Source organism: Eptatretus burgeri, chromosome 4 (genome assembly GCF_056783735.1).
Source record: "Eptatretus burgeri isolate ZD-2024b chromosome 4, Ebu_testis_v1, whole genome shotgun sequence".
Classification (NCBI taxonomy): domain Eukaryota; kingdom Metazoa; phylum Chordata; class Myxini; order Myxiniformes; family Myxinidae; genus Eptatretus; species Eptatretus burgeri.
The window spans coordinates 141,247,823-141,272,185 of NC_140964.1; the positions used below are offsets into that span (position 1 = coordinate 141,247,823).

At 43.4% G+C, this 24,363-nt stretch overlaps 1 protein-coding gene across 1 annotated transcript in view; it reads left to right on the top strand.

Annotated features, from left to right (window-relative positions):
• Positions 1–16,280, top strand: part of PITPNB (phosphatidylinositol transfer protein beta) — an 84,510-nt gene extending 68,230 nt beyond the window's left edge. Inside the window, exons 6-11 of the mRNA XM_085880186.1 lie at positions 6,672–6,746; positions 6,953–7,036; positions 7,165–7,242; positions 12,121–12,231; positions 15,724–15,846; positions 15,998–16,280. Of these exons, the coding sequence (XP_085736312.1) occupies positions 6,672–6,746; positions 6,953–7,036; positions 7,165–7,242; positions 12,121–12,231; positions 15,724–15,846; positions 15,998–16,048 (522 nt within the window). The 3' untranslated portion in view covers positions 16,049–16,280. The remainder of the gene's footprint in view (positions 1–6,671; positions 6,747–6,952; positions 7,037–7,164; positions 7,243–12,120; positions 12,232–15,723; positions 15,847–15,997) is intronic.
• Positions 16,281–24,363: the final 8,083 nt, after the last annotated feature.

Below are 24,363 nucleotides of genomic sequence, written 5' to 3' on the forward strand. Positions count from 1 at the left end.
AACTTCTGTTGTGTCTGTGGTCGGTATACCAAAAAAAATCAACAGCGAAGTATATCTACAGCAGTGAAAATGAAGACCGCCTACTTTCACTACTTCGGGTGTAAGGTGGGGGACCAAGAACAGAGCTGGGCACCACACATCTGCTGCACAAGCTGTCACACAACCTTGACTCAGTGGTTGGTGGGCAAGCGTGCGAGCATGCCATTTGCGGTGCCCATGATATGGCGTGAGCCGCAGAATCATCATGATGATTGTTATTTCTGCTGCACAAGCATCGCCGGCTTCAACAAGAAGAATAAAGGTCACATCAAGTACGCTGACTGCGTCTCTGCTCGTAAACCTGTGCCTCATGATGACGAGAACCCCGTTCCAACACCTCCAGCTGATCAGAACATAGCTGTAAGCAGTGGTGAAGAGGATGGTGATGATGAACCTTTTGAACCCGACACTCAAGAATCACACCTTCTGAACCAGGGAGACTTAAATGATCTTGTAAGAGATCTCTCGCTGTCAAAGGCGAAGGCAGAGCTGCTTGGATCAAGGCTGCAGCAGTGGAATCTACTTGAACCTAACACCAAGATATCCTTGTTCAGAGCACGTCACAGAGACATGGCTGAGTTCTTTGAGATGGAAGACACGATGACATTCTGCAGTGACATCAACGGTCTGTTGAAAGAACTTGGGTGTGATCACGATCCTGCAGACTGGCGCCTCTTCATCGACTCGGGGAAGAACAGCTTGAAGGCTGTTTTGCTCCACAATGGCAACGAGAAACCATCAGTACCACTGGCTCACGCGTTCGGCATGACAGAGACCTATGAGACTATGCGGCAGCTGCTTGATTCCATCAAGTACAATGACTTCAACTGGCACATCTGCGGAGACTTGAAAGTGGTGGCGCTGTTGTTAGGGCTGCAGTCAGGCTACACGAAATACATGTGCTTCCTTTGTCTCTGGGATAGCAGAGACGACAAGAATCACTGGACGAAGAAAGATTGGGAAGAGCGAAAAGAGCGTGTACCTGGTTGACACAACGTGAAGCATGTCGCCCTTGTCGACCCAGCCAAGGTTTTCCTTCCACCACTCCACATAAATCTCGGCTTGATGAAAAGTTTTGTACGGGCAATGGATCTGAATGGGCGTGGGTTTTTATACCTCAAGGAAAAGTTTGGCAACACCTTGTCGGAGGCCAAGATCAAGGCTGGTGTCTTTGTTGGACCGCAAATCCGACAGATTATGAAGGACGAAACTTTTCCGACAACTCTAAACCCCAAAGAGCTGGCAGCGTGGAGGAGCTTCAAAGCTGTGACGGACAACTTCTTGGGGAACGAGCGCGCGGACAACTATGAAGAAATAGTGCAGCAGCTGCTGGAGTCCTTCAGGAAACTTGGCTCCAGGATGTCCCTGAAAATCCATTTCCTACACCAGCACCTGAACTTCTTCCCTGACAACTTGGGAGCAGTCTCGGACGAGCACGGCGAGCGATTCCACCAAGAGATTTCACTCATGGAGACGTGTTACCAAGGGCGGCACAACCCGAACATGATGGGCGATTTTGCTGGTTCCTGCATCGTGAAACTGACACAGAGCAGCACAAACGCAAAGCCAAATGCCTAAAGCATTTTTAATTCCATTCTAGTGGAGTTTTTCTGTAATTTCTATAATTTTGAAGCATTCATGATGAAATAAATGAATAAATGAATTTTTGTAAATTTCATTGAAATCCTGACTTCTAGGCAATGGGAATATTTCTGTTACTGAAAATCCTGACGTGATACAGCAAAACGGTTATGATTTTTGAAATCAGCGTACCCAAATTAGTCTAAATCACTTTACACATCTCCAGTAAAAAAATTTTGTTGTTCAGTGAATTATCACTCTCTAAAATGCTATCTTGGGTAAGCAGGTGTGAGTGATTACATTTGTAGCGAAATAAGTCCATATAAGCAATAAGACAAAAAGTTGTTTGATCAAATGAATTCACAAGAGTTTATTTGTCAACTTACAACCAAAGTAATCATGAACACAGGAGTACATGACATTAGAAACAGAAAATAAACAAATCAGAACAGAACACGATTGAAATAATGTATGGACACAAATCAACAATTTAATGGTGCGGGTTGAGAGTGGAGGGAAAGAGCGAGGGAGAGACAGGCCTTCGTGTCTCACATGGACTGCTCAAATAATTTGTGGGCTTCCAAAGGCCAAATAAATAAATAAAGAGAAGCAAATATAATACTGGAGTCATTCCTCCTTATTCTCGCCTGTGGAACCAACTTCCACATTCCCTTCAATGTCGTTCTTCCTTCCAGGTCTTCAAGACAACTGTTCACCACCATCTCAGATCGTACCTAATCCAGAACCGTGATTTTTTTTTTTAACACTCATTAACCCCACCCAAATTCCTCCTTCCAAATTTCCAGTTTTCCCTCCTTCGTTGTTACCCTCGCCAAAGGAGAGGGATTGCATTTGGGTCCGTTTGTTACTTACGAAATCTAAAGATTTCGTAAGTATATTGATGACTTCCGTCCTCTTTGTTTGTTTGTGTGTTTGTGTGTTTGTTTGTGTGTTTGTTTGTAGGCACGATAACTCGAGAACGGAAGAAGCTACCAATGTCAAATTACACCACGTGGTTCAGGAGGGTGATGGCTAGCGCTGATTAGATTTTGGTCAAAATCGGTCAAAGGTCAAGGTCACAGTGAGGTCAAACATAATTCCGTAAATTCATGTGGAGAAATGGAGTATTTTTGCTTCGACTGACGTTACAAGTTTGTTTTAACTTCGATTTTAATTTTGTCTGGTATTTTGCGATCGCTTAGGACGCTTAAAACTCAGTTGTCGAAATTCTGGTAAAAATCTGATGTTTTGGAGACGTTTTAAAATTGTATAAAAAATATTTCACTCGCCGCGTCACGGGTCGTCAAGTGGTACAGTGCACTCGAGCAGAGGCGTCGTTGATCACGTAAAGGTTTTCCATGTGCGCGCTGACGGTGTTTTCGATAAAGATTGTTGGTGGATGGCCGAATATTACGGTTTTGTGACTTTGATAAAATAATATTAAATAATTGCATCGAGAAATGGAGATTTTTGCTTCGGTCGACGTTACGATTTTTGATGGTTTGGTACAGAATCGTCGTAGAAACTTCTGGTTTGCGTCGCTTCTCTTTAAATATACCTTCTCTAGAGACAGCTTTTATTAGACAAGGTCAGAGGTCAATTTGACGATTTCGTAAGTACCATTCTATGACTGCTTGTTTGTTTGTCCGCACATAACTTTCGTGTTTTTCTCTGCAACCGCTTGTCAAATTGAGACAATTTTCATCATTGGTGCGACTACTCACGTAGAATATTTTAATGATAATTATGACGTCATAGGGCACGTGGTGTGGCAGCCATGTTGGAAAAACAGAAACATTTTGGATCTCTATCTCTGAAACTGCACCATGGAAACAATTGAAACTTGGCACAAAGCACGTACTCCCCATGAAGAATGTGATTTTTTTTTTGATGATGTCATAGGAGTCATTCCACCTCATATCACTGGAGGCCTCCCAGTTGACCCCCTCAGATTTACTTTAAACTTTCGTAAAATAGTTCCCAGGTATCAAAATGAAGCTGCGTAAAATGTTAGGTCCATAGATGCGTTCAACTCCGACATATTGAGGGTTGAAAATGTGGTTGTGGCCCTATTTTTATGGTCGTTGCGAGCATCACAAAATGAATGGCTACTTTTAAACTCCCACAACTTTTTAAATATTAATGCTAGAGCCTTGAAATTTTCAGAGATTATTCTTCTATAACTGCTCTGTAAGAAACAAACATAAAATGGAGTATACCTCTTTTAATTTTTATGACCTGATCAGTTGAAATCCAGAAAAAAAATGTTGGTTTTGTATGAAGACCTGACTTTAAGACCCCATATATTTTTATTGACCCATCCCAGAAGCTTGAAATTTTTTCAGGTAATAACTGTATGATCGTAGTATTCAAATACATGTTTACTTTTCTTAATCAGTCATATATAATACAGTCATGATCCCTCAAAAATTGGAAATTTTCATTTTTCCCCGAAATTCAGCTGAGTATTGCAAATATATGACAAGGTATACCACTTAAAATTGTTCACCATTGGAAAGAGCATATTCAAGTTTACAAAAGTGTCAAATATCAAAGTGGTATAATGTTTCTATCAATATTTTAAAAAATATTTGAATAAATGATGTTCTGCCAGTGCTGTGCACGTTGTGTGTGCTATTTAATGAACAGTCCTTTTACATGTAGTACATGTATATACATATGTTCCACAGGTACATATCATCTGCTATTAGGATACCATGAACACAATACTTTGAAATTTGAATTTGTAATTCTTCGTTTCTCATTTGTAAATAGTAAGAGCTTAACTCATCTGGCTGGGGCTAAAAATAGAACTCAGGAATAGTGGCTGATCTGCTGATGTCAGCAGTGTATATAGTTACATTCAAGGGAGGACATTTGTTAGGTTCCTTTGGTCCATGTGATGAATCGTAGAACTAATCATTCATGATTACCATGGTGCCCACACCATGCACACACTTCATGTATTCACGACTGTGTTAACAACAGTTTTAAAAAATAAATAATTTTTTTTTTTAAATATACCACTTTGATATTTGACACTTTTGTAAACTTGAATATGCTCTTTCCAATGGTGAACAATTTGAAGTGGTATACCTTGTCATATATTTGCAATCCTCACCTGAATTTTGGGGAAAAATGAAAATTTTCAATTTTTTAGGGATCATTAATGTATTGTATATGACTGATTTAGAAAAGTAAACATGTATTTGAATACTACTACCATACAGTTAGTACATGAAAAAATTTCAAGCTTCTGAGATGGGTCAATAAAAATATATGGGTTCTCAAAGTTGGGTCTTCATACAAAACCAACATTTTTTTTCTGGATTTCAACTGATCAGGTCATAAAATTTAATAGAGGTATACTCAGTTTTATGTTTGTTTCTTACAGAGCAGTTATAGAAGAATAATCTCTGAAAATTTCAAAGCTCTAGCATTGATATTTAAAAAGTTGTGGGACTTCAAAAGTAGCCGTTCATTTTGTGATGCTCACAACGACCATAAAAATAGGGCCACAACCACATTTTCAACCCTCAATATCTCGGAGTTGACCGCATCTATGGACCTAAAATTTTACACAGCTTCATTTTGATATCTGGGAACTATTTTATGAAAGTTTAAAGTAAATCTGAGGGGGTCAACTGGGAACATTTTCTTAAATTTGGTGATTTCAGATGGAATGACTCATATGTGCCTTCGTTATGATGTCAGAATTGCATTTTTAGAACGCCACATCCGATCAGTATGAAACATTTTGAGGGTAATCTCGGGATAAAATGGTCCACAGAAAAAAAACCTGATGATGTCATCTGTCACGTGATTTGGCAGCCATATTTTTTTTTAAACCTTCAAAAATCTCTGAAATGGCTGGACAGATTGAGGCAAAACTTTACAAGTATGACCGCCTGTCCATGAGGAACAAAAGGTTCACACATATGATGTCATGGGTCAAATGGTTTGCAAGCCATATTGCATTTACCCCGAAACATATAAAAATCTTCTTCTCCAGAGCAGCTGGACAGATCAAGAGGAAACTTCACACAAATGTTCCCTAAGGCATTCGTGTACAAGTTTGTTGAGGAAATAATTGTTGTCACATTGTTTGGCAGCCATATTGGATTTAAGAAAAATATTTGTTTTCTCTGGAACCACTTAATCGATGTGAAACCTCACAATTATGATCTAGTCGTGATGGGGAACACATGTTTTAAATTTCGACTTGATCGGCCACATGGTCTGGCAGCCAGAAATATTTAATTTTTTAATCTGGTTTTATTTTTTTGATTTTTTGAATAAGACTAACTTGGCTGTGCCTAGATGCGTTTGAGGGTGGAGGAGTATCAGCTGAAATGTGAATCCTACCAAGGTTCCTCCTGATGACTTCATCTTTGCTTTTTGCTTGTTTGGGGTTCTTCTGATTACTCCAATGCAGGACTTGAACCTGTTTGGTCTTCCATTTGATTTGAATTTAATTTATTTTAATCCCCTTCTGAATTCAATTGAATAATGAATAATAAATAAAACACGTCATGGGTCAGGGTCAGGTGTCCGATCAAAGCGGGACTTCTTGGTACCCAGTCATCACTGCCAGCAGTTATAAAGTGGTAGTTCTCATTATGTCTCATTAAATATGTTTCACACCATCAATACCGAAAAATACAATTACGGGGACATTTTAAACATTTTTAAATGAAACTTTGTACATGCCATCAAAATTGGGGGACGCGTGAAATATGTCATGAGTTTTTTGGATTCGATCCCCGTTCATGTCCCTGGGGATGGGGACTTAGGGTCACATGAGTCAAAACGGGGAAAACAAATTCACTCAAAATTTGATTTTGGGTCATTCCTGGTGGAACTTTGTACCATCTTTCAACTTTGCTTCAGGTGGGATGGGTAGGGATTTGCGATGGTGGACCATCGATTTCACTCTGGTTGTAATTGAATAGGATGTACAATGAATTGTCACGAAAATCAATCATTATGCATTTTATATATCATTGGTCATGTTGAAAAGTCTTCTTACAATTGTTCATTGTTATTTTCAGAATGAATACATGAAAGATTCCTTTTTTGTGAAGATAGAGACCTGGCACAAGCCAGACATGGGTAACAATGACAATGTGAGAAATGTCCTCTTTTAAACACTTCCTCACCTCGTATGATCCTCATTGTTGTCATGAGCCGTTCTTGTTTTTACACCTTTTGTTTCTCCCTCTCAGGTGTTTTTTCTTTGTAGTTTTATGTTTTACCTTTACTCTCCTCTTCAGTCCTCACACATGATTGCTTAAATCCACCTCTCCACCCCGAACATTTCCTTTTTCCACAGGTACATGGCTTGGATGCTGAAAAGTACAAAGAGGTTGAGATTGTGAACATAGACATAGCTGATAGGACTCAAGTACATACTTCGGTAAATGAGTTCTCACTCCTTTTGCTAGGCCTCTCCTTCACTATTTTTGCCCCTTCCCTCTCACCCACATGACCTTTCCCTATATTCGCACACTTCCGTATTCAATAATTTGTCTTTTGTTTTTACAGGACTATAAAACTGAAGAAGATCCTGCGTTATTCCACTCTGAGAAAGTCGACCGAGGTCCTCTAACACCTGATTGGAAGGTTAGCTAGTATAGACCATGGGCCAAAATCTGATGGAGCCTCTAAAATGACTTTTGTGACATTTTTTTTTTGAGCAACCTGTAAATTATGCTTCTTATTACATAACTACCGAGGTACCCGTACTATGCATGGGAGGGGGGCTAGACGGCTGGTTCGTGAAGGACTTGGGCAAAAAAAATAACACTGCAGCTGAACCTGACAAAAGTAAGGTGGGTAATATTTATATGATGCCACAATGGTGAAACTGTGAATGTCATGCGTGGAAACCCTCACATCATTTCCTCATTCTGCTATAAACTCAATGTCTCCATATTTTCATTCCAAACAGCTTCATTCCAATCACAAATTAACACGATTCCATTAATATAACAAAATACTATATTGTTGTGGGGCCGGGTCTCGGTGGCGAGCACAACCGCTTGGGGGAGCAGTAGAGTCGGCTCCACCAAACACCCGGAATTTATAGGTCATTACCCCGGATAACTCCAGAGCCGACAGGTCACAAAGGAGCGTGGTCGCCAATACTTCGACGGCATGGGGTAGGGTTAATTGCCTAATTTCAATATACCTAAATACCCACGCAGTCTAACTACCAGATAAACCACACCCTCGGCCGACTCTGTCCGATCCGAGTCGCAGGTAACGACTCAGATCCGGCGTAACCGAGCGGAGTTACCAGAGCCACGCCGGACCAAATGAACAATTTACCCTTGCTATCTCTCAATATACAGCGTGCTAAGCCAATGAAAGAAACACAGAAACGAGCTGGTACATTCAACAAAAGGGATTTCTTTATAATAATAATTGGGGAGGGGAACACAGAGCAGAGTTATCACGAATAAAAGAAATGTAATATGAAAAGAAAACACTTAAACAGCTCCACTTAACAGACAGGGCCCATGGACACACACACACACACACACACACACACGAAAATGGACCTCAGTGGGTCTTCAGTCAGTAGAGCCGGGCCGGGCTACCTGTCCCGCATCGTGCGGTCACACCGACCGGAACCACCACGGTGGGACTCAAACCCACGACCTTTGCGTTGCCAGCACCAAGACTGCAGACCGCTCGACAAGGACCACAGATCACGCCGCAATCGCCACCAGGACTGCAGACCGCTATATCCACGATCCTTCAGAACGCACTCTTGTCGACAACCACTCACTGGCTTTGGATGCTCGGTTGGAAATGTCTGAATTGAAATGTCCTTTCCCACAAGAAATGTCTCGCACACGATGACAGGCTGCTCGGCAAACGCCACAATCTCCGTCTGCCGAATGCTGGTCCCGACAACCACACTCTTCCTCTTTAGGAGGGAGGGGCTTCTTCTCCTGGCCACTCGCCTCCTGATTGGACGAGGGGTTGTCAGGCAACTCATGGCGGCCTCCCGATTGGCTGGGGCGCGCGTGTGGTGCTCGCCCTCTGCTCATTGGCTGGAGGAAACGCTCTTCCCCTCCTTGGAGCAAAGCTTCGACCCGAGACAACGAAAGCTCCGCTCACGTCCTCAGCCAAAAACACGTGCGTAATGGCGACCGGTCGAGGGTGGGAAGGTGGCGTTGTTCTAGTGGTGTAAAAATCCTAACTATAAAATAATTTTGTAGCGCACGTCCAATTAATCACCCATGAAATATAGGACGGGACCCTACCCAGAAACACATACTTACCGATATAACTGATTTATAGGAACTGTCTGTTGTGTGCTCATGGCTGCCAGATTCGTAACAATATTATTACAAACACTTGTGAGGTAAACGAAGATAAACTCCATTCTGACGTTCCATTCGGGAGGGAACAGCTTCGTTTGGATCGAAAGTCAAAATTATAATTGTATTGAGGTGTTCATGAAACCTTCCACCCACCTTAAGACACCGGCTGGGACCCTAAAACGTTCCACAGAAGGTTTGACGGGGCTAGCCCCAAAACTAGGGGGGGGGAGTGTCTCATCAACTCGCCATTTCATTGCGAATAATACGTTGTACTGGCTTCATTGGTGTCGGTTCATTTAGCCCAATTATTCAGAGCACAAAAGCCTGGTGTTGGCTTAGTGGTGAGGGTGGCGGCTTGGGATCCTAGGGTCCTGAGTTCAAGCCCCGTTGGCCGCTGAATTAAAATACACCAGGAGGTTGACTCAGCCTGTCATCCTTCCGAGGTCGGCAAAATGAGCACCAGTGTACTGGTAAGGGGGACACTGCATCAGCGGCATAACCATGTCCCAACCAATGATGCAACCAGCAGCCACAGGCTGCACGAGAGAGAATATATATATATATATATATATATATATATATATATATATATATATATATATATATATATATACATATATATATATATATATACATATATATCACAAACTTTTCAAGGCCGGAACAAATGTCATCGCACGAACTGCAGTGTTGTGTGTGGTTCCATTTCATGACGATATCTCCTCAGTGTAAACATTGCTATCCCAGATGACGGTTGTTGCCACTGGTTTTGAAACTTTTAGGAACAATATGCTCCCATTCAAGCCGTATTGATGCAAGAGCCGTGATGTTTAAGAACCACCGAATGTGAACCACAGTCGCCAAAATCATTAATGATGGAAATAAGATTTGTCGACCCAGTGAGATGCCTCCGTCCTTGCAAGAGCCAAATGCTTTGGAGTTGGCTTCCTCCCTTTGGATGAAAGATAAACTATATCCTGGGCCATGGCCATCAGCTTTCAATTGCCCCTGAAAGTTTGGATAAACACATCCTGGCAGCATTAATTTGATGCCCCAGTCATCCAAGTAAGAACATTGTATTCGGGGACAGGTACAGTGTCCCTTCCACAGAGGCCATCTCAACATCTAAAGCAGGTTGAGGCCACTTGTCCTTCATCCCTCTAGTTTAACTTCAAACCCGATAAATGCACATAGCAGAGAGATACAACCAGCGTACACGTTCCTCGTTTATCCAGGTACGTGGGTCAACTGAATCATTCTCTTCAAAAGTTCCCTCCATACCACTAGTCTTGAATGACTCCCAGTGGTCGACAATGGAACTCTCTTTAATGGATACATGTACGATCTTAGACATTTCAGCCAGTGGGCCTTGTAAACTGGAGCTGAGGATAACGCACCACCTGTTTCTCCTTGAAGTGCACTGACCAAAAGTTACTTGCCTCATGGGGGCAAATTTCTTGGGCTACCCCAATGAACATCCCCTTTAGTTTGTGCAGACAGATAATTTCACCTTTCGTGATTCCGTCTTCAATTACTGTCTGAAAGAACTTTGCAAAGGCTTTCCCATCGAGAAATTGACTCCTTTCATAGGTCAACCTCTGCTTCATCACAACATTGGTGTAGTCTTTGTGACGTGACCGATGGTATTGAACTTCATCAGCAACCATGTCCTTCCCTCGAAATTGCAGGAGCTCCTCATTCCCAAGAATCTCAGCTGCTTTGATTTTCAATCCTCCTGAAAAGCAAGGATGTACTAATCAGCCATAATCAATGCAAGGGAGAGAATCTGTATAAAGATTATTACACAGGATAACTTTTCGATTGATCCATTGACACGACCATCGAACATCATTCTCATTTGTAACCTATCAAGCCGATGACAATTTGAATCGTTGAACCAGATTTAGATATTATTTTGTTTGAATCGATGGCACCATCCCCATTGAGATTGAGTCTGTGTCCCGAGGCGGATTTGTTTGGTCTGGTGTAGCACGTGCATGATGGGCCGAATGACGTCCGACATCAAAGTTCCTCCTCCTTGTTATTTTCAGTTCGTGAGGTTGAAGGTGCCTCTGCTGGATTCGCCAATCGCTTCTCTGTTCTCTCTTTTCGTTTTTTCAATGAACATGGAACGTATCGGAGGACGTTTGTATTAAAATGCCTGCTTGCTCTTTTTGATTATATGAAACAGGTTAGTCAGTCAACAGAATCGGTTTCCAGGCAGCATTACTTGCTCCCTCTATAATTCACACATGGTACTTACTCATCATCAGTAATACTCGCAGATACCTTGCTACACACCGAGGTTAAAAAAGCAAGTTATTGTGGGTGTTCAGTTGTTGTTGTTTTGTTTGCAGCCTGCGGCTGCTGGTTGCATCATTTTCTGCAAGTGTGGTTGTGCCCCTGATGCAGTGCCCTCTGTTAACTGTAAGCTGGTACTCATTTTGCTGACTTCATAAGGATGACGCGCTGAATCAACACACCTGGTGTTATTTCGACGGCAAAACAGGGGCTTGAACTCAAGACGCCAGCCACCATAACCGTTAAGCCAACACCACACTTTATGTTTGGTGTTTCGCTTGCATAACACTTTTGATGAGAACTGAGACCAGGTGGTTTGAGAGTAGATTCCTTGTTTATCGTGGCGAAATGAGCAGCAATTTCCTTCTCTCTACAATCTCAATTCTTCCATTTCTGAACACAATGTAGAAATCTTTGGAAACGAATTGCAGAAAATTGTGTAACAGCTCGAGGACCATTTTCAGCTCGCAAGACGTGCGAACAACATTGCATGGGCACTGCCATGTTGGATCGGTCTCCACTGACTTGATCAACTTTGCCGATAGACGTCGTTTGGGAGGAAGCGGTGAGCAGCTGATGGACGGAGGGAACGTGGCATTTCAAAAATATATATTTGGACAATGTTCTCTAATTTATGTGCAAAAGAAACACGTGGGAACATTGGTGATTTATAACAACCATATCATCATGTACTTCTGATGTTGATATCGAGCTGCCTATAAAAAATCCACAACGGAATGGCACGGTACGAACTTTGGTCCACGGCCTAGTAGATAGCTGGTCGTAATCTTTCCCTTTCGATGTCATCTCTGTGCGCAGCAGCTCCTACCCGAATACTTATGGTGTCCCTTTGTTCGTTCACCAGAAAGAACTGGCTAGTGATTCGGAGAAGCCACACATGTGTGCCTACAAGTTGGTGACGGTGTATTTCAAATGGTGGGGTTTACAGAACAAGGTGGAAAGCTTGATACACAAGGTACTCTCTACGTATCAGAACAAACACGTAATCTACCTTCTCTCCATTTCACACTTGTTTTGCCACTCTTTTGTTATCATTCTTCAACATTTTTCATTAGCTTGGTCTTTTTATTTATTTATATATCATTTACAGTGATCCAGATGCATATACAGATATCAGATGAATGTTTAAAATTGATAATTACTTCTTTCAAGGGCAGGTGTGTAAATATAAGGGATATTGCAGTTTTCCAAAAAGCCTTGTCCTCTCACTTGGCTGCACCTGGATGGGTTCGAGGCTTGTGGAATCGCGGCTGAAACCCGAATCCTATGCAGGTGCCTGATGATGACTCCATCTTTGCTCTTCACTTCTTTGGGTTCCTTCTTGGTCTTCTGTTTGATTGTGTAACAAAGCGAGGTTTGGCCACTCAAAAGAAAGTGACATTTCTCAGCCTTTTTCTCCAATGTATTCCATCATAACTTGAGCTGTATGATGACTCGGTTCTGATGAAGGAAGAGAAATTAATGAGATCTGTGGAAAATTCAATCTGTTCCAAAAGGTCCCAGTGGCATTCACTGGTCAATCACTGCTTTGGTTGTATGAAACGAGGTAAGAGGAGGTTAAGCTTCGGTCTGAGAAAACTACATTGACCCTGTCATTGAAAGTAACTCTTCACAAAATTTACGCAACCTCTCAAGTGTGCCCAATCATTCTGGTATTAATCCTCAAGTAGTTTGAGGGATGGATTTCTGCTTCTGCATCATAGCTGGATTGAAATCCTGGCATGTTAAGGTATCGTCGAACTGTCACCACAAGGACCACAGCATAATGGAGGCAAGTCCCATAACTATCTTCATTGGCAACTGCCTTTGAATGGGAACTTTAAAGCAGCGCAACTCACAGCTCATAATTTAATTTAAAATGGTGTGGAATCAACATCTCGTGGAATAGGAAACCTTCGACCAATGTTCAGCTGTAGGAGTGACTCAGACATCTTTTGCACCGTCATAGCGATGGGTGACTAGGTACAATACATACAATTCACTGCACAAATCGTGCCAGTAAGATGGGGTACTATGGTATAAGCACTGATGAACTTTCACACGTGTCCCACCACATGGGCACCACATGGAATGTGAGCACCACCACACCACATGGAATGACAACAAATGATGCTGCACAGCATTGTAGCACTACGCTGCTCAAAGTAGTAGTACCTCAAGCACGCACAGCACAAGAACACAACTTCGTAAATGATCGAGTAACTTACAGGTGATTATAAACAATTTTGTCGCCGACTTAAACTGATCATTACTTGGAGAGGCCAATCGATGCGCCCGAATCAGCCGCTGGGAGGTGTTCAACCTCTACGACAATTCTTAGAATCTGATTTTCACACCAATATGTGTGGAGCACTGCTGATAAAAAGAGATTGTGTAAGATCAAGGCTAAAAATGAAATCTTTGTTGTTGTTTTTTTAATGCATACACCCCATAAAGGTGTAGTGGGGGCTAAATTGAGAAAAAGGAAGAGCAGGAGGGATGTCCAGAGAGAAAAAGGAAGCAAAGCATTTATGAGAAGAGTGGCGATAGAAGGGAAAAGAGGTTATTAAGAATGAGCAAGAGGAAGAAGGGGAAAATTTGTGTGAGGGGGAGGAGGGGGGGGCATCGTGGGGATGGAATGAAGGATTTTGAACCTTGCCCTTTACTGAAAAGACAGTCAGTCCTCACCCTTAGATTGAGCAACGTGCACAGTTCAGGAATCGACGAGGAACACGTTCCAAAGATAAACCTGACAAATTGGTTGGTCAAGTCTATCTCATGATATCATTGTCACAAAAAAAATTTTTCTGGATGGTGAGACACTGTTGTCTTCTGGTACATCTGAGGACAAAAACACAATTGTTATGACCTTTATCATGGAGAGATTGCAGGTGGCCGTCGGTGGGCTTGACTTTCTAAGAGGAAAAGGAAAGCCGTTCCTGTCATTTGCCTCAACGTGTGAATCATTGTACCAGGAATGTGATGTTGGGCAGGATAGCTGGAAGCAGGAAGGCACGAACTGGAAGAAGAGAGTCGTCTTTTGAGACATCAATCCCAGGCCCTGCTACAGCCAGAGATGAGGAGAAAGTGGACCGGTCAGCGGAAGAGAGGGCAGACTGCAGGCTAGACCAATCTTTCTGATTAACTTGCCAGGAATAGCAGCACCTTGGTGGCTCTCGGAAGACTGCTGGAGAGATTGACACTTTCAAGAGTATGATCTGAGCAGCTAAGGGGAGTTGAGAAAGGGCAAGAAAGGTTGGAGGAAGTTTGCTTCATCAAATCAAATAGACATTCAGCAAATATTGGTCAGGAATTTTACAGATTACGTGAAGCCTGAAGGGTCGACCTTGACAGCAAAACCAATGGCAGTGGTGTGAGGACCAACACCAAGCTACCTTAAACGGTGGCAGTTGAAGTAACCGTGCCAGATAAGGAAGTGGTGTGTTGGAAGGGTAGGATGGAGTCGAAGTTGCCCGAGAGAACCTCACCCAGAGTAATCACCATGTTTGGGAGGTTGGTAGACCATGTGCATCAGCAGCTGCTGTGGAAAGGAACACTTAATCCGGCTGTTTCTTTACTCCATGTTGTGGAACCACCCTGACGGCTGTATTTGAAATGGTGGTTGGTATGCTAAAGACTTGGCTGTGTTCAATTAAATCTTGTGCATAAACCTCGCTTCGATATTATCTTCAGTGGCGGTGGTTACTGGACCACATGCATCTTCGAGGAACCAGTGAGGGTTAGGACTGAGGAGAGAAGGAGACGGGGTAAAAAGAGGCAATTATTTATTTCTCTACAACATCGAGGTTCGTATTTAGAAATTGTCAGTAATTAGAAAACGAAAGCACTTTCATACTTTTTTTTTTTGTATTTTTTAATTATTAATGTTTTTATTTTCCATTTCCAAAGCTTGAGTTTGCGAACACTGAAAGGCCTTACGTGCCTGCAGCCTTGTTTGTGGGATGTTACCGGACAATGCAGAGTTTGAAAGATTTATTTAATGAGTTTTGCTCCCCGGCGATGCATCATGGATTAACAAGGACCACGCTCACACGTAGTACTTGAGTGATGGCCATTTTTTGTGCTTGTATTATTGTAGACAAACCAACATAGTCCTTGCAATCAAAGTTTGAGGAAGGCTTAACAATGACACATGGTCATTAATGTCATCCAAAAACACCCAGATCACAAAGTCAAATCTGGCACTGGCAACCTTGCTTGGCCAACGTTTTAAGATTAATTCTTAAATCCATGAAGTCATTCCAGGTAATGGGTGGTTGACACATGAAACGATTGCAAACCTGCTAGTGAACATAGTATATCAACTTGTACGTTAAGATCGAGGAAGTGCTTATACTTACAGTTGAAAGCTAGAAATTTGTTCAAGTAGTTGCTTGGAAAACGATTTTCCTTTTTATGTCGACCTCGTACTGTTCCTATTCTTTCAAAATATTATTTTTGCCCACAGCAAGAGCGGAGAATTTTTACGAATTTTCATCGGCAGCTGTTCTGCTGGATAGATCACTGGATCGACCTCAACATGGATGATATTCGGCGGATGGAGGAAGAGACACAGAAAGAGCTGGAGGAGGTATCTCATTGTTGTTAACTTTTGGATTGCTGGCTTCTTTGTGGCCTTTTTAGCCCTGAAAATCTAATGCTGCCAACAAGTGCAACTCTGAAGATACTTTGTGAGTGGGTCAAATGATGCGGGGGTCCTCCCCCTCCATCCTCCCCCATAGATGCGAAGGAAAGGTCAAGTACGAGGCACATCAGCTGCTAAGGAATCTTAAATTCCAAATGCATCTCCACAAACTTGGAGCCTGAACAACTCATTTCCTCAATACGGTTTAAATGTTTGCATTCCAACTGTCTCCCTCATTCCTCCTTCCTTGTTGTTGATGTTTGCAAATGTATCTGCTTTTTGCCTCAACTTTATTCCGACCCAACAATTTGAATCCAGTACCCTCCATCTTTGTATTGTTTTTGTCCAGCTGTCTTCAAATAAAGTAACCCAGAATCAAACAGTCGTCACGTTTCATTTGCATTATACAACCAGGTTGTCTCGATCAGTTTTCAAACAAAAACACTTGCTTGAACCAGCAATGATTGTGGACAGTTATGACATTTAGTCAATATTCTATCAATCTTTCATTATTAACAGGGGTTTCGTTAAAAAAACTATCTCTACGTACACCACCTAAACTTTCTCTGAATAATATTGTTGCGAATTTGGAAGCTTACTGCACACAACAGCCAGGTCTTATAGATCAGCTATATCAGTAAGTATATGTTTCTAGTTAGGGTCCCGTCCTATGTTTAATGGGTGGTTAATTGTACGTGTGCTGTGAGTTATTTTGATGGTGAGGATTTAAATTACCAACAACGCCGACACCTGCCCTCGCTTCCTTCCACCATCATCCACCGGCACCATTGCACGCATGCGTGTCAGCACGTACGTGGGTGGAGTCCAGTGTGCTAGGCGGGGTTTCTCTGGACGTTGGTGTGCTGGCTTCGCCCCAAATATGGGCACAAGCGTTGCGCTCTAGCTTCGCCCCAAATATGGGCACAAGCGTTGAGCTCTGGCTTCGCCCCAAATATGGGCACAAGCGTTTCCCTCTGGCTTCACCCCAAATATTGGCACAAGCATTGCGCTCTGGCTTGGCTCCAAATATGGGCATAGAGCGTTCCCTCTCTGCCCAATGAGGGAGTGCGAGCGTGGGATAAGAGAAGCGTACGTGGGCCAAAGGGAGAGTGGTTGTCTTCTGGTCTTCGAAAAGGGATTGTCTTCTAGTCTTCGAAAAGGGGTTGTCTTCTGGTCTTCGAAAAGGGGTTGTCTTCTGGTCTTTGGAGGAATTGCCTTCTGGTCTTCGGTCTTCGGATGTCTGGTGGTCTTATGAAGCCAGTCGTCGCCTTCCTGGGGTCCTGCCAACAGAGCGTCTTCTCTTGTGGCCTGTGTGCCTGCGAGCCTGTCCCACAAGGATCGCCTGCCTGGGCTTGGAGCGGCATTGTGTGGCAGGTTCGAGTCCTGCCACACCGGTTCGTCGAAGACCGCATGAGGCGGAAAGGTCCAATAATAGGCTCTGACCTCCAGCTCGCCTTTCCTCGAGCTGGAGGGCTCCAATAAAGACCTGACGGGTCCATTTCTTTTTGGGTGCATATGTGTGTGTTTGTGGCGCCAGTCTATCAAGTAAAAATGCATAAGTGCTTGTACATAAATTGCTATTCCTTCATTATTCGGTTAACTCTGCCTTCTTGCATGCTCCCCTGCCCCATTATAAATAAATATCCATTTTGTTAAATGTTCCAGCTCGTTTCTGTGTTTCTTTCATTGGCTTGGCACGGTGTGTATTGAGAAATAGCGAGGCGGTTCGGGCCGGTAAATTGTTCATTTGGTCCGACGGGCCTTGGTAATCTCCGCTCGGGTTACACACGGTTCGGGCTCTGGAACGGCTCGTTCCGCTGGAGGTCCGTCGAGGGTGTGAATTCCCCGGTAGCTTTGTTCGTGTGGGTAATTAGGTATATTGAAGTTTGGCAATTGACCCTACCCCACGCGGTCAAATTATTGGCCATTCATGGTCCAGTAAGGGACCCGTGCCTTTCGGACATCCAAAAGGCACGACCTCAATTCCGGTGTGTTCGTTAGAGCCGACTCTACTGCTCCCTCTAGCGGTCGTGCTCGCCACCGATACCCAGCCCTGTAACAAGATGACCTCTGCATTTCAATAGAAGACATTATCAAAGCTTTTCGGCTTGCACTGCTTAAAATATAACCGCAGATGAAGAAGAAGCACCAAACTAATTTATAAAGTTACAATGTAATTGCCTCAACGTTGATTCGTTGAGAGAAGGAAAGGATGGGACTACCTGATTGATGGAACCATAGAGCATCATGAATAATGATTACACAGAAACGTTATGCTAATTAGCAGAGGGCTAGTAGGGGGAGGGGGTGTAGTTTTCATGATGACTCAACATTGACTGTGGTACAGTTGTCACATTCAAGCCGTCATAGTCAAAATAGATAGAAAGTTTGGCCAAATTATTTCTGTCCACAAAGAATAGGATTGGTTGACATGATGAAGGTGAGCTAAAGCGTGTCCTCTCCTCGGGATTTTAAACCAGCCAATATGATATTGCTCTGCACACTGAGGATTATTCAGTCTATGGTAACCAATTGCAGTGGTACAGGGAATAATTGTCATACTGTGTATATACATATATACTGCTGCTCACCTGGTCGTGACTGGATAAGATAACCGGAGAACCACTGGGAGGCACGGATGACCAACAAAACATATAATGGAGAAGAAAGTAAATGCGGATGGATTTTATTTTTAATGCCGTGAACAAACCTTGGTACATCACGGGTGATAAGGGTTGTGGTAAAGTTTCATCGAAATTGTGTTTGTGGTTTCAGAGAAGTTGAAAGTATTTGTGGACGGACGGACTGACCGATGAGTCATCCCATAAGCTCCCCAGAACGACATTCCAGGTGAGCTGACAAACACACACAGCCAACACAATCAACAACAAACATACACAAACTGACACACAAACCAAAACAGACAATCAAAAACAAACCAACACAAGCTGACACACACAAACATAGGTAATGAAAAACAAACATACACAAACTGACACACACAAGCACAGAATCAAAAACAAATATATACCAACACAGAACCAAAAATAAGCACATACAAACTGACACAAACAAACAAACATAAACAAGGACAAGTCTGAAGACGACAATGATTCATGAGCGGTATTTGACGATGTAGATTGTTTCAGAAGTCAAGGATGAGACAATGTGATAATGTTTGACCGAGTTATAAAAATGTTCAACATGATGTGGTACAAGTGACAGGTTATTAGCTGCAAAATGTCAAAAACCCGGTTTCGTTCAACAACTTTCAAAATTTGACCTTTGCATAACCTTTAAAGGTCACAAAACAATGGGGTGGACATTAAAATAAGGAAACAGGATACGTGCTATAGCTTATTGGAGTTAGTTCGTTGAAGAAGATCGAAAACCCGGTTCGATTCCCACAACTTTGAAAATTTGACTTTGTGAACTTTGAAGGTCAAAGGTCAAGGATTATGACCTTTGGTGCAAAACTTCCTCTGGAACATTCCAGGAACAATATAACGTCATATAGGCTATATGGCATTTCGCACTCCTCGGATTATCCATACTTTGATAAAATCAGCGTAAAAACAAACTTGAAGGGGGCGCCACGGGCAAGGTGTTCGAGATAGAGCAAAATGGTTTCAAGACTTTAGGTGGGGAATGACCTCAACATTATGCATAAAAAATCGTCATCCGAGCTCTCAAAGTTTGATGTCATATGATTTTTATGCCAAAATTCACAATTTTCTAAGTTCGTGACCTTGTGACCTTGACCTTGGGACGAAAATGAAAAATCGAGCTCCGTGGGGCTATACAGGTGCCATTGGGCTAACCAAATACTGAAACCCCTGCCAGATTCGACAAACCCCCTCGGAGAAGATGGATTTTTATGTCAAAATTCGCAATTTTCTAAGTTTGTGACCTTGTGACCTTAACCTTGGGACGAAAATGAAAAAAAAAATCGAGCTCCGTGGGGCTATACAGGTGCCATTGGGCTAACCAAATACCGAAACCCCTGCCAGATTCGACAAACCCCCTCGGAGAATATGGATTTTTATGTCAAAATTCGCAATTTTCTAAGTTCGTGACCTTGGGACGAAAATGAAAAATCGAGCTCCATGGGGCTATGCAGGTGCCATTGGGCTAACCAAATACCAAAACCCCTGCCAGATTCGACAAACCCCTCGGAGAAGATGTAAATTGAAATCGGCTACCCCCTAAAAACACATGCTTTTTGGGCGTGGCTCCACCCATAATGGGCCACCACGCCCATTCTCAGAAAAACACAACTAGATCATGATATAAACCTCCCACCAAAATTTTATCAGGATCGGATCAAAACCCATGGAGCTATGCTTAGGACAGACAGACAAGCCGGTAGGCGGACATGGGTAGTCGACTACCCAATATAACCTGACGCGATGGGTCCGTTCGATGGGGAATGACCTGAGGATTAAGCACAAGAAAATTCATGATTCCAGCTTCAAGGGTTAATGCTGTAGATTGTTTTTTCGTGAAAATACCCCCACATTTAGACGTTTTTCGGCCGTTGTGAGGCAACGGAGGGGTCCACAGTAACGGTTCTTTCTCACACAACTAGGACATACCATGAACCTACCATACCAGTTTCATGTATATCTGACTCAGTCTCAGATATAACGAACTTCGTTTTTTTATTGTTTTCGACCAGGGTTCATTCAAAGTCTATCTTTCACCTCTGCCATCGAAGATCGGAGGTTACCGTTTTCACCCCTTTCTGTTTGTTTGTGAACAGTATTACGGAAAAACTCTTCTACGGATTTCGACGAAACTTCGTGGGGGGGGTTGGTATGGTCCAAGGATCATGCCATTAGATTTTGGACTTGGGGCCCCCCCCCCCCAAAAAAAATTTAGAGAAAAAAAAATTTTTTTTTTTGCATTTCTACATGTTTTAAGTGATTTCCAACCCCCTCCCCCCCAAAAAAAAAGTTAGAGAAATTTTTTCTTGAATTTCTACATGTTTTAAGTGATTTCCAACCCCTCCCCCCCCAAAAAAAAATTGTTAGAGAAAAAAAATATTTTTGCAACTTTTTTTTCAACAAAATTTCGATTTTTTTTTTTTAGCATTTCTCCATGTTTTAAGTGATTTCCAACCCCCCCCCCCCCAAAAAAAAATGTTGGAATAAAGAACTATAACTCTGTCAGCACTGTTGACATCATATTTAATGAATAAGATAAAAGGTTCACTTGAGTGACCCAGCAGTATTGGCGGCGGAGGTTTTGCACTCTCCCGAGTGCTCCCCCTCTAGTCTCCGACAGTTTTCATAGGATCCGGCTGGAAATTTTTTGACAATATGGCTGAATGTACTGCCCACAGTCGCTCGTGGCCCGATTTTTGATTTTCGAAAAAATTAATTTTTGAGATTTTTTTTGAACATTTCAAAGGTCCGTTGCTTGGCAACAGATGGGTCCATAGCAACGGTTCTCATTTGCACACAACTAGGTCATGGTGTGAACCTCCCAACCAGGTTTCATCGAAATCGCCATTGTATTAACAGAGCACTGGACCGAACAGACATGCATGCATACAGACAGACAAACATATCGACGGAAATACTGATAAGGGTAGACTAGATTGACTACCCAACAGACACACCAATAACGAATATAGTGGTAACTTACTGACTCGTGAACCAAAAAACAAACATACACAAACTGACACACGCAGACACATGAAAATATTTATAAGATTATGTAGTACCATTTTTTGTTCCTTCCCTCCTTGTGTATGTCCATCTGACCCCCCACCCCCATACCCTCTGGTAGTTTGTAAACATGCTTCCTTCCCTTCATCCTTCAATCCACACCTTTGCACAAAGAAGGAAAAAAAAATGTCCATTTTTAACCATAAAAAAATACATTCACTCATCTGCTCGAGGTGTTTATTACAACAATAGCCCAGCTCGACATGAAGGTCAATTTACAGGTCTTGTCCCACAGCAGGTTCCATTTTACACCCCATTACCTCCACCAGCCAGGCCTCAAACGTCAAACCCAATGTTCAATTCAAACCGAAACACGTGATTCACAACACGAGGACAGCCAATCTCTGAGAGGATAGATCCTCACGGCCCCAAGGGTCACGAGACCGAGGAACGTGACGTATCAGAATTAAGGGGTCCCATTCTGGAAGTCTTAGAATTGTGATGACCCAGCAGATGTCATCAATTCCTCGTCTCGCTGGGACAACGTGGCGAGGCGGCGTCCGAGAGCTTCATGGACGGAAAGATACTTGGCCACACAACGGTCCAGACAGACACTCTCTGCCTTCCCAAGCTCAGCCTCCCTGGGACTCGGAGGAATGCATTTCCTTCGGCAACTGGACGTCAACCTGGGGAAAGTGAAAGCAGAGCGGATAGAAAGGCAGCAAATGAGAAACCGAGCTGTCATTTCAAGGTTTTCATTGAAAATCCAATACTTGACAACATCAACGGCAAGTCAAGGACTTGTGTAAAAACTTGGACTCAAGGTCGACGTGCACACCAACATGATCACGAGACGACCGGCTACTACTTCACCGTACCCCACACACACCAACTTGATCACGAGACTACCGACTACTACTTCACCGTACCCCACACACACACCAACATGATCACAGGACTACCGACTACTTCACGGTACCCCACACACACACACACTAACAGGATCACGAGACTACAGACTACTACTTCACCGTACCCCACACACACCAACTTGATCACGAGACTACCGACTACTACTTCACCGTACCCCACACACACACCAACAGGATCACGAGACTACAGACTACTACTTCACCGTACCCCACACACACCAACTTGATCACGAGACTACCGGCTACTACTTCACCGTACCCCACACACACCAACATGATCACGGGACTACCGACTACTACTTCACCGTACCCCACACACACACCAACATGATCACGAGACTCCCGACGACTACTTCACCATACCCCACACACACCAACATGATCACGGGACTACCGACTACTACTTCACCGTACCCCACACACACCAACATGATCACGGGACTACCGACTACTACTTCACCGTACCCCACACACACACCAACAGGATCACGGGACTACCGACTACTACTTCACCGTACCCCACACACACCAACAGGATCACGGAACTACCGACTACTACTTCACCGTACCCCACACACACCAACAGGATCACGGGACTACCGACTACTACTTCACTGGACCTCACACACACACCAACAGGATCACGAGACTACAGACTACTACTTGATCGTACCCCACACACACCAACTTGATCACGAGACTACCGACTACTACTTCACCGTACCCCACACACACCAACATGATCACGGGACGACCAACTACTACTTCACCGTACCCCACACACACACCAACAGGATCACGAGACTACAGACTACTACTTCCCCGTACCCCACACACACACCAAAAGGATCACTAGACTACCGACTACGACTTCACCGTACCCCACACACACACCAACAGGATCACGGGACTACCGACTACTACTTCACCGTACCCCACACACACACACCAACTTGATCACGAGACTACCGACGACAACTTCACCGTACACCACACACACACACCAACATGATCACGAGACTTCAGACTACCACTTCACTGTACCCCACACACACACCAACTTGATCACGAGACTACAGACTACTACTTCACCGTACCCACACACACCAACATGATCACGGGACTACCGACTACTACTTCACTGTACCCCACACACACACCAACAGGATCACGAGACTACAGACTACTACTTCAATGTACCCCACACACACCAACATGATCACGAGACTACTACTTCACCATACCCCACACACACACACACACCAACATGATCACGGGACTACCGACTACGACTTCACCGTACCCCACACACAAACATGATCACGAGACTACAGACTACTACTTCACCGTACCCCACACACACCAACATGATCACGAGACTACCGACTACTACTTCACCATACCCCACACACACACCAACATGATCACGGGACTACAGACTACTACTTCACCGTACCCCACACACACCAACATGATCACGGGACTACCGACTACTACTTCCCCGTACCCCACACACACACCAAAAGGATCACTAGACTATAGACTACTACTTCACCGTACCCCACACACACCAACAGGATCACGAGACTACAGACTACTACTTCCCCGTACCCCACACACACACCAAAAGGATCACTAGACTATAGACTACTACTTCACCGTACCCCACACACACACCAACATGATCACAGGACTACCGACTACTACTTCCCGTACCCCACACACACACCAACAGGATCACGAGACTACAGACTACTACTTCCCCGTACCCCACACACACCAACATGATCACAGGACTACCGACTACTACTTCACCGTACCCCACACACACACCAAAAGGATCACGAGACTATAGACTA